This window comes from Pogoniulus pusillus, chromosome 1 (genome assembly GCF_015220805.1).
Source record: "Pogoniulus pusillus isolate bPogPus1 chromosome 1, bPogPus1.pri, whole genome shotgun sequence".
NCBI classification, from domain to species: domain Eukaryota; kingdom Metazoa; phylum Chordata; class Aves; order Piciformes; family Lybiidae; genus Pogoniulus; species Pogoniulus pusillus.
This window is the reverse complement of record NC_087264.1, coordinates 43833272-43847931: the sequence shown is the minus strand read 5'-3', so window position 1 is coordinate 43847931 and position 14660 is coordinate 43833272. Positions and strand designations below refer to the sequence as shown.

Sequence of the window (14660 nt, the reverse complement as noted above, 5' to 3'; positions counted from 1 at the left end):
CTGTTATCAGAAGAAAAAGCTCACAAGACATTAATAATTTCATGCTCAAACATCACTTACTCTACTGCTACGCAGAGTATGTGGCAGTATTTCTTCCAGGGCAAGGCTATCTGTGAACCACTGGAATAATGGTAGATGCACTATCATGTCCAGTCTATTGCACAAAAAAGCACTTAAGGTTTTTTTTTTATTTGGTTGTTTTGGATACATCCATAATCCTGCTGCACTGCCAAGTCCCCTCACTTCCTCTTCAGCTCTCAAACTTTCCTTAATCGACCCCGCAACTCTCTGAGAGTCCCCAGCTCTCTGGCAGAGATTGAGAACCTTGCCAAAGGCACCTTCCTGGTGAGGGTTCGGATGTGCACTGGAGGTCCTCTATTTCAGACCATATCTCAAACCTAGGAGTCTCACTCACCTGCACCCACAAAACACCTCCCCCAGAATGCTGGGATATACCAGCTGCTTTCCAAATTACATGAAAGCTGAAGACTTGAATTAACAAAACTTAACAGGAATACGAGAAACAGGATAAGGCAAGATTCCGTGTTTGTTCATACTTGCTTGTAAAGCTCCTAAACAAGTTTAATCTACGTCTCTATTTAGCTTCTCCAAAATGCTCCTTTTAGCCAGAATGCCATAACCGCAGCACTAACAGATGCATAAATATACACACAGGTATACAAATAGAGAAAGTGCTCACACATGCTTTACAACATATTAATCATCTGTGTTTCACTACTTAGAGAATTAGCACCTGAGAACCATGGATTTTAGGGAACAAAAAGAATTATAGAGTCATAGAATCAACCAGGTTGGAAGAGACCTCCAAGATCATCCAGTCCAACTTAGCACCCAGCCCTAGCCAGTCAACTAGACCATGGCACTAAGTGCCTCAGCCAGTCTCCTCTTGAACACCTTCGGGGATGGTGACTCCATCACCTCCCTAGGCAGCCCATTCCAATGCCAATCACTCTCTCTGGGAAGAACTTCCTCCTAATATCAAGCCTAGACCTCCCCTAGCACAACTTGAGACTGTGTCCCCTTGTTCTATTGATGGTTGCCTGGGAGAAGATGCCAACCCCCACCTGGCTACAGCCTCCCTTCAGGTAGTTGTAGACAGCAATGAGGTCACCCCCGAGCCTCCCCTTCTCCAGACTAAACAACTCCAGCTCCCTCAACCTCTCCAGGCAGTCTATAGCAGACTTACTGCTTCATGAAAAAAAAGTCAGAAATTAAAATGGTATTTTGACACTAGAAAATAACCTGAACTAATTAAAGAGTTATTCTTGTTCTTCTTGTCTGTCAAGTATACAATTTACAAAGCTCTCACGATTTCAGCAGCGAAAATCAGGAGTCACTAAAACCAGAATTTAAAAGTGATCTTAATGGTTTCAGTACCAGAGAATAAGAAGCATTATGACAATCATTATAAAACTCCAAAAAGCTCAAGCATTTTTTGCACTTCTGCTGTCCAGCAAAGACAGAACAATTTTTTTCCCTTTTTTTAACGCCTCTGACACTTCTAGTTCTGATACTGAGATGGAGTCAAAGCCATCAAGAGACAAAACTGCTGGAATTTTCCCACTGCTCTAAAAGAAGCAAATTTGTAGGTATTGTATGTCTGCCTGTAAACTGTTGTTCCTTTTGAATGCCAAAAGAGGAACTGATGACCCTTATAACAACATTCCACGGGACCAAAAGACTTCAGTTCATTAGACTCAGCAGCAGAAAAATGAGTCCTTGAGTGTAGCTCTCTCATAAAGTTTTAATAATGTATTTATTGATGCAATGAAAATGCAGGCAGCTTAATTTCTTGCTTTGCTTCTATCTCTAATTTCAAATCTGGTGTTACCTTTTTCTCCTGCACAGAGCATTTAAGGATAACAGTTCATATCACTCAAGAAGCAGGATTCCCAGCTGCTCACAGTTGGGATACAGCACTGATTTCTAGATCTTGTGATTAAAAATCGGAACTGAAACAGAGTGGTAGAATGACAGTGAGGTAAGAAGCCCTTTGACATAATAATAAACTTTGGTATCTCGTGATCTACTTGAGTGGAAGATGGAAGCAGATTAGTTTTCCTGCTTTACTAAGGTATCACCCCAGGTGTTACAGTTCATGGAAACACCAGTGCCTATGGGCTTCTAATACCTAAGGCACCTCCACGTCTGGGCATGATGACAAAAATAAATATGTAACAAAACCCTTTAGAAGCAAAAGTCTCTCTCTCTCTTTTATCTGTAAATGCACAATATGTTTGCTCTCCAAGAGATATATACCTTTCAGAAATCAGATAGATTCTTCTTAAACTAATCAGTTGCTATAGACATTTAAAGGCCCAATATACATACATTTACTTTTGATGCAAAATCTCTTCCTGAGTCACATGCTAGTTCTTCTCTTCCACCAAATGTGTCATTGGCTATATTTTCTTTCTTTCCCATATATTTTATGAAGCTGAAAATCAAAGCTAACAGGGATAAAAAGCAAGTCCCAGCAGGTTGAAAATATCATGTCTTAGTATTTTAGACATGTGTCAGCTTGATAACTTAGGCATAGCACTAGAGGGACTGCCAGAATGTGACAGTGCACATGGCTTCGAGTTTAGAGAACATGCTTTAAAAACAGACTGGAAGGCAGCAGGAGCAGTCTAGCCAGACTGCAAGTCTGATCCTGATCTGATCCAAGGAAATGTACAGCAGCTAAGACAGGTTGGAGAAACTGTGAAATTTTTGAAGCAAAATTTTGATCAGGATGTAAGTTCAAGTGATGGAAGTGCTGATATGAAAGATCAATATATTGCAGTCCACTCATTACATTAACTTAGGCAGCCTACGACTGGTTCATCCCATTGCATGTGTTAACTCTACACCCTGATCAATGCTCGCTGTTATGAAAATATTTGTCTTTTCTATTCCTCACTTGTTTCTATTTGCTGTAACAGGATAGGAATTGTATCTGCTTAATAAAAACATGCAGTAATGTAATATGTCACAGCAAGTGAAGATAGCTCTTTGCACTAAAGCCTTAATGACAACATAGTTTGCTTGTTGACAGTACAGCACTGTTTTGGTGTACTGTACAGCAGTTTACAACTGAGTATCAAAGTCTATTAAAATATTAATTAAATATCTTTTTCTCTTCATCTCTACCTCATCTAGCTAAGTATTTTAGCTGTGTATCTTGCCTTACAGGTAGGCAAATGAACATTATAGATGCACAGTCACAGAACAAATCTACAGCATGTCTGGGAGTTGTACACTGAAGCTCAGGCTCAGCTCTCAACTCTCCCCCTTGCTCTGTGACAAACGTCAGCAGCTTGCTCTGAGACAGAAAACAGAAGTAGAGAGTAACTATTTTAAGTGCCAGAACTCCATATATACACTCAGTGGGATAAAATGGAGCACAACGGGACCTTCCACAGCCGCTCTGGCACTGAGTGAGCCTCTTGCTCCTTTCAGCAGCGGGTTAGTCACAAACCCACAGAGCCTACATAAGATAGCATTCAGCAGGACCACGGCAGCTTAACCACAGCCTGGAGGTTACTGTCTTGATGCCTGGCCACTTGTTTTACTCATCACAATGCTCCAGTATGAAGGTTACCTTGAACTTCAGGATGCGGGGGGGTACAACTCTGATTGTTCTGCACCAATAACCTGCCACTTGAGCTAAAAAAAAATTGTTTCTTTTGCAGTTAGCCTCCTGACAGGACTGTTTTGGTCTCTCTGACAGAGGGCAGTATTACACAAACCCATGAGCTCACTGATTATAATGTAATTTTATAAACAGCTGCTTTCTTTAAGCAATTACCAAGGAAAAAAACCCAAACCTTTAGATTCAGTAGGAATTAATATTTGTGAAAAACATACGGAGATCTAAAATCTAAACTCAACAAGGTTATAAATAACGATTATTGTTTGCTAAAATTAGTAGCACGTGGTAAGGTTTCTCAGATAATACATGATCTAAGAAAATGGCATAAGAATATTGGATCTTATTAGGGTTAAAAAAAGTATCTTTTCTGTCCCTTTTCAAGTGCAGGGAACATATCTTGAATAAGTTAAATGAAATATTGAAATTAAACAATTCCACACTAGAGCTAGAAAACATATCTCATCACTTCCCTCTTCTGGAAATTCTTAGCTTAAACGTTAGCCTTACATTATGCATCTTGTTCACAGATTTTAATCACCTCATCTTCCCTGCACAACAACAATTCCTGCAAAACAACTGCCATTTTAGCTAGGTGCAGTGACTTGGCCCTGGCTGGGGGCCAGATGTCATAGAATCATAGAATCCCTCAGGGCTGGAAGGGACCACAAGGATCATCCAGCTCCAACCCCACCTTAGATCAGGCTGGCCAGAGCCTCGTTCAGCCTGGCCTTAAACACCTCCAGGGTGGGGCCTCAATCACCTCCCTGGGAACACCATTCCATGGTCTCACCACTCTCATGTCCACTGAAGCCACCCTATCGCTCCCCTTCTTAGATGGACAAAGGAGAGGGAAAAATATAACAAAGACCCACGAGTCACGATAGAAGCAATTTAACAGGATGAAAAGCAAAAGCAAAGGTCATGCTTAGAAGCAAGAGCAAACAAAAATGTTATAATCTGCTTCCCATCAGCAGACCATGTTCACTACCTCCTGGGAAGTGCAGCTTTAATAAATGTAGTATCTGCTCTGGAGGACAAACACCACCAACAAATGTCCTCGCACTTCCTTCTTTCTTTCAGCTTTTATGTCTAAGCTGACATCATATGACATGAAATACCCCTTTGGTCAGTTCGGCTGAGACAGCCTGGCTGTGTCCCTTCCCAAGATCTTGCCCATCTCTCAGTCTGCTGTTGGCAGGGAAAATGCTGGAAAAGCACAGCCCTCGTGCTTGGCTCATCAGGAGCCAAAACACTGGTGTGCTATCAACAACCAGCTACATCACTGCAAAACAAAGCACTAGAAAGATGCACTGGGGAGAATTAACTCCAGCTCAGCCAAATGCACTACACTAGGCTAAAGATACATGTAAGCATGCTTTATCTGATGTTGTGAATGTCGTCTGAAAGAAAAACGACTGCCTCTTTCTCTACTAACTTGAGCTGATCCACTGATGTCAGCTGATGTACCCTAATGCACTAAGGTTGTTTGTGCAACTAACATAGCTGGTACATTCACCTGGAACAGAATTAAGGATACCAAGAAATTCACTACTTTATAAGTAAAAGGATGTTTTTCCTACATAGTGTTTGAAGTGTAACTAAAGGCTTGAAAACTTAGCTTGTGTTCTTCTGCCTTACACACTGCTGCACATTCGTAATGCATATGAAGAGGACACACCAGATGTTCCAGAACTGTGTTCAAGTTACACAAATAAGAAGTAGACATCACAGAGGGACATCCAGGAGACTTTCTCCATAGACTGAAGATGCACTGCTTTAGAAATCTTAGGTATATCTTCCTTTTGCCTCCTAACTAAAAAGGAACTTTGCATTGTGGAATTTAGAAATGCATTCACACAGGTATCATTTCAGTTGCATGTGCACATGATCCCTTCCCAAGACTGTGCTTTACAAAAAGGCCTAGGTACTTTCCATTTAACATACAGCCTGCACCCTGTGCAGCACTGTCTGGTGCCTAAAGCACAGATAACAAGAGTTCTTACACTAAGATGTCAGCACACACATACAAATCCTCTCAAAATCTGTATAAGAAGTCACTTCAGCATTATGCCAGTACATCATCTCTAAGAGGGAAATGATCATAGAGTTGGAAATTTTTCCAGCTGCAAACTGTGTTGTTCTTTAGAAACTGTGTGAACGTCTTGCAATTTCCAGCCCAAAGTCTCAAGGGGACACTCAGACATCATTCAAAGTTTTGTGCCTCTTTGTGGACTCCTCCTGGGGTGGGGGGGTTAGGAAAGGAGGGGAAGGGAAGGGGAAGAGGGATGACAGCAGCAGGGAGCTGAACACCAGCTTACAAACAGAGAACAGAATCACATAACAACACTGGACCAATAGACTCCAAGAGACACTAACAAAACAGATGGACACAGACAAGACGTAAAGATTGCTACTGAGAAATAAAAGAAGAGCAAAAAGACCCATAAAATAAAGTAGATATATAACGCTGATGCTGCAAGAAGCAGCTGGTGCTATTGGCATAACTCTTCCAAAAAAGAAGAAATTATAATCCAACTAAAAATTAAAACTATATCTCCCCAAATCATACACTATGGACTTGCTCAGTTAGCCTGAATGCGTAGCTCTGATGAAACACAGGATGGCGTCATCTCAGCCCATGCACTGGTTAATGAAGGCCATGGTTAGTTAAATCAGCTAAACTACAGCATGCAAGAAAAATGATCTTGCACTGACTCAGAAATAAAAGGTACGACAGATATTCTGCGTTGCAATAAAATTCTTTTTATGCCATCTGTGGTTTGTAGGGCTTGCTTTGCTGGAAGAATTTTGTCTTGGGAAAGTGCAAGGGTAAAAGGGAGCCTTTGTTTTTCCTTCTGGGTGTTTGTTTCTCTGAACTCAATTTGAAAAAAAAAAGCAGGGGGGACAAGGGGAAAGACAGGATAGAGACTTGGAAGAGGCTTAAAAAAAGGTAGGGAGAAGAGAAAAATAAAAGGAAGAGATCTAAGAATCTTCATTCTTTTGTACACAACTTTCTTGGGATGTCTGGAAATATAAATTTCTTATGGATGGCAAGAAAAGATTTTGTTGCCTTTAGTGGTTTGCAGATCTATATCTCTTTCTTGAGATGAGTAAACCATTATTTTGTTGGAAGAACTCCAAAAACATGAATTGAAAAGTACAGCAATGATTGAAAAAAATGAAAAAAACCCAGCAGTATGGCACCATTACGAGCCACAAACAAACAAAAAAAGGGAAAGAAATATAAAAATTAACGAAAATATCAATCACCAAAAATTCATGCGGCACAAGATGAGGTGAAAGGACAGAAAATGTTCTTCAAATATATACAATGTATATATCTATCCATATATACACAGGCTGTGTGTGCATATATCGATGGATATACCTGTATAATTTATTAATTCTTCCTGCCCCACTCTACCCCAAGGCTAATTGGTAGATGAAACTTATCAATTAAAAATAAACAAATAAATAAAAGTAAGAAAAAACAAAACCCAAAATCTCTAACGAAACGAAACAAAACAAGGAAAGAAATTAACATGCTTTGTTCATCAAGAAATAACAATATCATGCATCTGTCCAAGCCAGCGAATGCCAGGGTTAGATGAAGGCATGAATTTCTGTGTAAACATGTGATTGGATGATAGGGGCTGCTTCTGGTATTGGTCATTAATTACTTTTGCATATGCACATACAGATATATATGCACACTGGATATATAGTGCATATATGGTTAAAATATCCTTATGGGTGGGGATTTTGGAGCTTACATAGGAAAAAAAACAAAACCTGATATGCTGAAAATCAACCCAGTATAAATTCCTGATGTGAAATGAAAACTAAAACCAAAAGCAAAACCAAACCCCCAAAATTCCTCTAAGTCCTCTGCGTGCCTGGTTTGTAAAATTTCTTTGTTTGACTTTGGTTTGTCTGTAAGACTGTAGCTAGGAAATTCCATCAAACAAATGATGCTATAGCCCTGGGAAGTTGCACAGCTGAATCTCTCTCCTTTGGGTCCATAAGATATTCAGACTGTGAGATGAGGAGCCTAATTTTCTGTGTAACTCTGAGGCATGTCTCCAGCTAGAAAGAGGGGGAGATTAGAGGTAACTGCATACTGCATCTCTGGGGGATATTTCTCTGAGGAGAACAATGACAGTTCCCTGAATGCTTCAAAAAGGTTGATGAACTGTTCTATGAAGAACAAGAACCAAATCAGCATTTTTCTCAGTTTCTTCAGTCATGGTTTCTTCACTCCCAGCACACTGCTTTTTACACTATCCTGGCAGCTTGTGGACTCTTGCAAGAGAGATTCTACTTGTTTTTTGCAGATAAATCTCTGACTCAGGCAGCCTATAGGTACTTAGTTCACTACTTTGATTGTCCTAGCCCATAAATCAGAAGCCTGAAGAGGATGTATACAGGTCAGCAAATTATAGATAACAGACACAGTACCTGTAAGATATGTGTCTCCTGTGTATAGGCATATGCCACCAGTGCAAAGAACTGTAGATTTTGGCATTTCTGTTGCTTTCTCCAGTCCCTCATGGCTTCACAGCTCGTTTAGGCAATGCCAACCTTGTAATATATGAAGTCTTTTGGGAAATACAGAATAAATTTCTCTGGAAAAAAAAATCACCTAGGAAAATGCTGAGCCAATGGGAAGAAAAGCTGGTAGCTGCACCAAGGAAGACACATGAGCTGTGTCAAGCCAGGCAGCTAGGATTACACCTTACTGACCATTTCAAGAAGCTGCATTACAGGCTTCAGGCTAACTGGTGAGTGTTTGCGTCCTACTGTTATGAGCAGTACAATGAACAGCTTGGGCTGTGATTCCAGTCAACTGTCCAGTCACTAGCATCCAGCCTGCCCGGTGCCACAGCACCGCACTTCTGCATGTGCTTAATGGGAACAAGGGCAGCGGTATGAGGTGACTGCAGCACCTGCTGTCAGGAGAACAGAACTATAATCCTCAGGGCTTTGGACTCTTGGTAAAATCAGATTATAGACATGCTCCTCATTCCACTGTAAAAAGATAGGTGCTTGATTTCTTTGTAGCAGCACAGTGCTTTCTAGCTAACAGCAAAGACATTTCTCTTACAAATCTTCTGTTGTTTGAGAGTGGCTAAGTGACCAAACAACCAACACAGAGCTGCGTTCAAAAGCACAGACTTGGGCCCCTGGGTCCCTGGGTTCAATGTTGAGTAACTTGAATATTTGAACTTCAAACCTTTCTGGAACAGGCCAGAAGAGAGTCCTGCACTCATAGTAGAAAAAAGCATCATGCTTCTGGTGCAGAAGCCATAAGGTTTTCAAACACATACTGGGATAAGTGAAATTTCCATAAAGACAAGAGAAGGGCTGCCCTTACCTATAAGTAAATGTTTCTTTGGGGCAGATGAAGACTTTTATGCCCTCTGCATCATTTAAAGTGAGCCATTCTGGAAGAGCTAGAGAAATAAAAGCATCTAGGCTATGTGTCTGTGATAAGACAAATAGGAAGTATTTTTTATTACTGAACCTGCAATGGCTTCTTCATCATGCAAAATAAAAAGGGGTTTGGGATTCATAGCTCTCATTGCCATCACTTTTCAGAATAACTCCTTGTGCCTAAAGGGGATGCCTGTAGGCTACATTAGTCAGGACAGGTTCTGCAGCAGCTCCTGGTTTCTAAACAAAGCTCTCTACAGAAATCACAGTTGGAAAAGAGGATAGCTAGCATGCTACCATGAACTTCTCAAGTTATCTGGGAAAATCCTGATGGAAGCACAGTGGGCAAATTACTTTTACACCATCGTCTTTTAAAGACATGCAGGTGTCCAGATGGAGATCATTGCTCTGTTGTTCAGGTGTTGGATGCAACAGACAATCAGAGTTAAGTGACAGTAAGACCTTGCAAAGGGTTCTCCTATGTTATTCAGCCACAAAGAGGACATGATTTTCTATCTTTTGAATTATCTTTGAGTACACCACAAAACCAAAATCTTCAAAAGAACTGTATAGGGTACTACTGCCTCTGATCTGGGACCAAGACCAAAGCAATAAATTTAGATCTTGGAATTTGGTTCTGACCCATATGAAATCTGAAAGCTTTTGATTTGTTAGGCAACATATTTTGCTGCCCTTGTCTTGGTCACTGCACAGCAGGTTCATAGTCATATATATCATATCTTACAGCTGCAGCAGTGAGTTCAGCAACCTTTGTATTACTGGACCATGGTGCTGAGGGTGATGGAAGGCCAAGTCCTGGTGTTTGGCAGAAACTCAAGAGCTATAAAAGCTACACATTATCAGAACAACAAAAAGAAGTCTGCGTGAGGTTAGGCTATTTAATTTTCAGTTTGCTGCAAAAAGGATCAGGCAAGTCAGAAGGCAGCATAAATACTCTGACTTGTCAATAGAATAGGATGAAGTCAGTTCAAATGAACCAAAGTGAAAAAAAAGAATTAAACATCCCTCCGAACCTACACACTAGAAAACCTGGCTCTTTTCTTTCCATGCTGAATATATTTAAATGCTAGATCTTGTCATATGGCCAGAATCCTGACTTGGCTGGTGAAGTGTAAGGGAAAACATATCTGCTCAGCCAAGCCAGCACCACTGTCTCAGACTGCTTTAGTGCTCCAGAGCAGAATGGGCTGAGTGCTTTGACATGAGTTGTATTGCAGACACTCCTCTACCTTCCCTGGAAGTAGTGGGAATGGAGACAGTAAGACTGACAAAGAAACTTAAATGAACACAATCAGTCTGTTACTCTTACTTCCTATGGAACAAGCTAAGTTTACACTTTAGAAGACAAAAATGACCTGAATGCTTCTCCTCATGGTGACTTTGTACATCAGTGCCTCTGAAAGCAGGAAACAGCAAAATCTGGAAGTGCAAATTTCACCAGCAAGGATCATATGGAAGACTGTTGTTGTTGTTACATATAATCAGGCTAACTTTTATTCTCAATGCCACATTAATTCTCCCCAAAGATTCAGACTGTCTGAATTTGGCTCAGGTAGACCACTGTTCTATGGAGGAAGAGCAGAGTGTGATGAAAATACTGGGGGAAGTTTTCCAGAATGTCTAGTAGTTCAGGAGAACACCTTCAGCAGGTTTCCAGTGAATCATACCATTTTACACAGGAGATCTTCAGATGTCTGTAGGCACCAACTAGCAGGATTTTCAAAGGCAGGTCATTTCTACAAATCCAGTTGGTATCTGTTTGTAGCAATAGATTTCTAACTGTGTCAAGACAGTGGTATTTTTAGCCTGGAAATGCTGCTCTGAAGCAGTCTGAAATTTCATGCTAAACATCTCATTTTACCTAATTTTTTCCAGAAACTGGCTTTTCCACTGGCAGTGCAAGCTGAGTATTACAATTCCTAGCTACTGAAATAATGGTGACTTCTGCATTGAAACATAAGAGACAATACTACACAAGAGGAGGAGACTGATGGAGATTTTTCTTCCTTTAATTAAAATACTTGGCAATTAGAATAAAAAAGTAAAATTTTGAAATGTTAGTGAAACTTTAATGAAATGATTCCTATCTATTCACTTGTATATCAGTTGTGGTACATCAGTCCTTTTAGCATGGTCCTATTAATCTCATACCTCACTTTTGTGAAAATCACCATGCTGGTAATTTAGTATTGCCTTTAATTTAAATCCTAGCACTCATCTTATTTATGCTTCAAAACCTAGTATTACTTAGACTGCTTTTCTGCCAGGTGGGAAGCTGAAAAACTTAGGGACATCTGTGAAAAAAAAGATGAGAGTAGGCTGAGCTATTTGTAAGCATCAGTTGTTGTGTCACTGCCTTCCCTGCCATCACAGGGAAGTCAAGAGGTGGAAGTTCCCAGCTACAAGGCAGCACCCATCTGAGGTTACTGCAGGACCAAGTTCTACTGAACACGACAAATTGAAAAGAAAGATGGGAGTACTAGTCTTGTAATGCTGTTGTTGCATTAATCAATGGCTCCAGAAAACCAGAAACAGGGCATTTATAATGCTTTCTTGGGACTTTTTTTTAAAAGAAAAAAGAAAAAACATCCCCTCCCCCCCCCCCAAAAAAAAAGAAGGAAAAACCAAACAAAACAAAACAAAATTTCTCTGAACTATTTATATGTTTCACTTATAAGGACAAAAAAAATTAAAGAAAACTGCCTCTTTTTCTTTTAAATGTACACAGAAATTCGATGATGTCTGTTCTCTATTATAGAAATGCTTAACTCATGGCAAGTCTCAAAAAAGAAGACTTGAAAAAGCCTGTAAAAAACTTAAATAGACTGCAGTTGCCTGCTGGATATCACATCATATATCTCACCATAAAGAAAAGCCATCAATTTATCAAAATGTATCTGAAAGGAAGAACCTGAGTCAGTTCCACATGGCCAGTCCTTCTGACTCTTTGATGGATACATTTTGAAGCATCACTACAGATAACAAGGCAAGAATTACTACTAATTTTGTTACGTTAAAACTCTGTTTTGGTGCTCCCCAATTTCTTTGGGCTCACAGGAAACAAAATTAGTATGAACACATTACCGTGTTAACTGTATTCAAAATCCCATGGACAAAGGTATTCTGTGACAGTCTTAACCAAGATTAAACAATGCCATACAACCCATTATTGCTTCTTTTTTTCCCCCCCCTTTCTCCTTTCTGTTTTTCAAAAATTCATCCTCACCACTCCATAAATTTTAGTATTTTTGCTTTTCCACTGTGTCAGAAGGAAGTGCCACCAAGATGTGAACTGTCAATTACCTAGGATCACTCTCAGGGAATCTGGCTTTCCATGCAAACAACTTTAATTGTGTTTTGCTGTTGCCAAGTCCATGGGATCTGATGCTTGGCTGTGTATTTTTTATTTCATATATATATTTTTTATTTTATGTATATACACTATATACATAAGTGTATATATATACACATATACACACACATATATATACATATATAATTGTGTATGTATACATTCACACATATAAATATATGTATGCATTGTTTTTTGCAAATGAAATCAAAAAGCAAGCAAAATAAGACTGACCTGACTTACCTGTACTGGGCTCACAGTCTATGAAATCTTCATCATCACTGGAACATTCAGCTGATGAAACGATGTCATCTGTTGTCTGGCAGGTGGAGGAAAGGAAAGAAGGAAAAAGAGTAGATTAAAAAAAAAGACTTAAGATACTTGCAAATCAAGAGGCTGCTACAGAGGCAGCTAAGAATCGTAGGAAAAAAAGGTATGTTGCAGAATTGTAACTTGTAAAATATTTAACCAATATCAAGCACTCTATGCCTGTGTAAATGTGCCCTCCGTGTAGCTGGAGTCTCCTGCCAGAGGAATAGTGCTTATCCTGTGCTGTTCAATGTTGCAGGTGTGCACAGGTGGAGCGTGCCTGCTGGGCTGGCGAGGTTAGCAGGCAGATTGCACTGTTAATACAGCAGGCTTCAACACCCCCTTGGCTGGCAAACCATCTTCTCGCAGCCAAAGCAGATGTGTCCCATTGGAACATGCTGGGCTCCTTGATAAATACCAACACCACACAGGGCTATCCAGAAGGCACTTAACAGAGATACTTACCATATGAGGTATATTCAGGCTGAGCATAATTTCTGTAGAGAGCACACAAGATACCTAACATGTATCACCCAGGCACTAACAGTACTCTTTGTTTCATTGCTAGATGAGTCACTCTCATCAACTTCTGCTCTCTTGGGCTAGGAATCCTTTGTAACTAATTGGACAGTAAATCTAAATATCCGTGCAAAACATTAGTTGCATGGTGAAGAACTGCTGCATGTGTCAGGTATGTCCAAGGTGCAACCTCACCTGCCTTCTTTCCGAGTGAACAGGGATGTGGCTGTCACTGGGATGACAGGTTGGAAGGTTTGATTCTGAGAGGTTTAAACCAAACTATGGCTGTGCCTCCCGAAGGTTTCAGCACAGTCCTCTGCATTTTGAGCTGGTAATATTCACTGGAACATTCAAGTTCTTTCTTTCTTTTTTCTTTTTTTTTTAAATTTAATTTTCTTTTATTTTGTATTCTTTTGTGTGCTGCTGGTCTAAGTAATGAGCAGTATGTGATGCAGCATGTTACAGAGAAGTGTACTGGCATCTCTTCCTAGCAGCATCTCCTGCCTGTAATTGCTGCAATTAGTTGAATTAGTAATGCAGACCATTAGGGAGAGTCTGTGGCAGCCTCTGGACACAGGTTATAATGCTCCTACACACAGTACAAAATTACCCCAGCTCAGCAGCAGCTCAGACTATGGCTTCTACTCAAATTGCCTCCCTTAGTAGCTTTTCCTTTCAGAGCTGCCTGTTCTGCTGAGCAGTAGGATCAGTGGGGTGGGACGACGACTCAAACAAAACAGCTAAAACGTTGCTCATCAGCCAGGAAGCAATGCTGGAATCTCAGCTCCTCAGGAGCAAAGCAGATGTACTTCAGTACACTGTACTTTAGTACTCCAGGTGGATGGATATTCCCAGGAGTTTCACATCAAGCCTTCCAAAGCCTTCCAAATCTTTATTTCTGAAAAAGACTCTTCAGTTTTAAATAAAGTCACCTTTACATTCTTGTGTTCCCTACTGTTATCTCCAACATCCTCCCTCTTTGAATAGGTGTTCTGAGGTCTCAGCCATTTCTTTAACTTTCTATGGTTCTAGCACCATCAAGTCACCTTGCTTTCCCCCTCTCTGTATTTGTGCAAAGGAAAAAGCAAAACCTAGCCGTCATCCAGAAAGATCAGACTGAACCTAATGTTCTTTCACTCTTGATTTCAGTGGCTTAGAGTGAGCCAAAGAAGAAAAATAGGATAGGATAGTTATAAAAAAAAAGAGTATCTGTGAAACACCAGCCACAAAATAAGGGAATCTCTGTCCTATCTGCTATCCAGTCTTGCCCAGTAGTGCCATTTGGCAGTGTTCTGTAGGTTGTAATCTTCCAGCAGCCTCATGCTTAAATACTTTCATAATCTTGCCTCAAGGAAGAATGAATATTAAAAG

General features: G+C 40.2%; 1 protein-coding gene across 34 annotated transcripts in view; it reads right to left on the bottom strand.

Annotated features, from left to right (window-relative positions):
* Positions 1-14660, bottom strand: part of NRXN3 (neurexin 3) — a 1092565-nt gene that overhangs the window by 25914 nt on the left and 1051991 nt on the right. For 24 of the 34 annotated variants that reach the window (XM_064150720.1, XM_064150857.1, XM_064150882.1 and 21 more), the window contains one exon: positions 12705-12780. In XM_064150720.1, coding sequence (XP_064006790.1) covers positions 12705-12780 — 76 coding nt within the window. Of the gene's footprint in view, positions 1-9973; positions 11404-12695; positions 12781-14660 lie in introns of those variants that run through there. The other 10 variants (XM_064150848.1, XM_064150839.1, XM_064150874.1 and 7 more) reach the window with 2 other exon arrangements.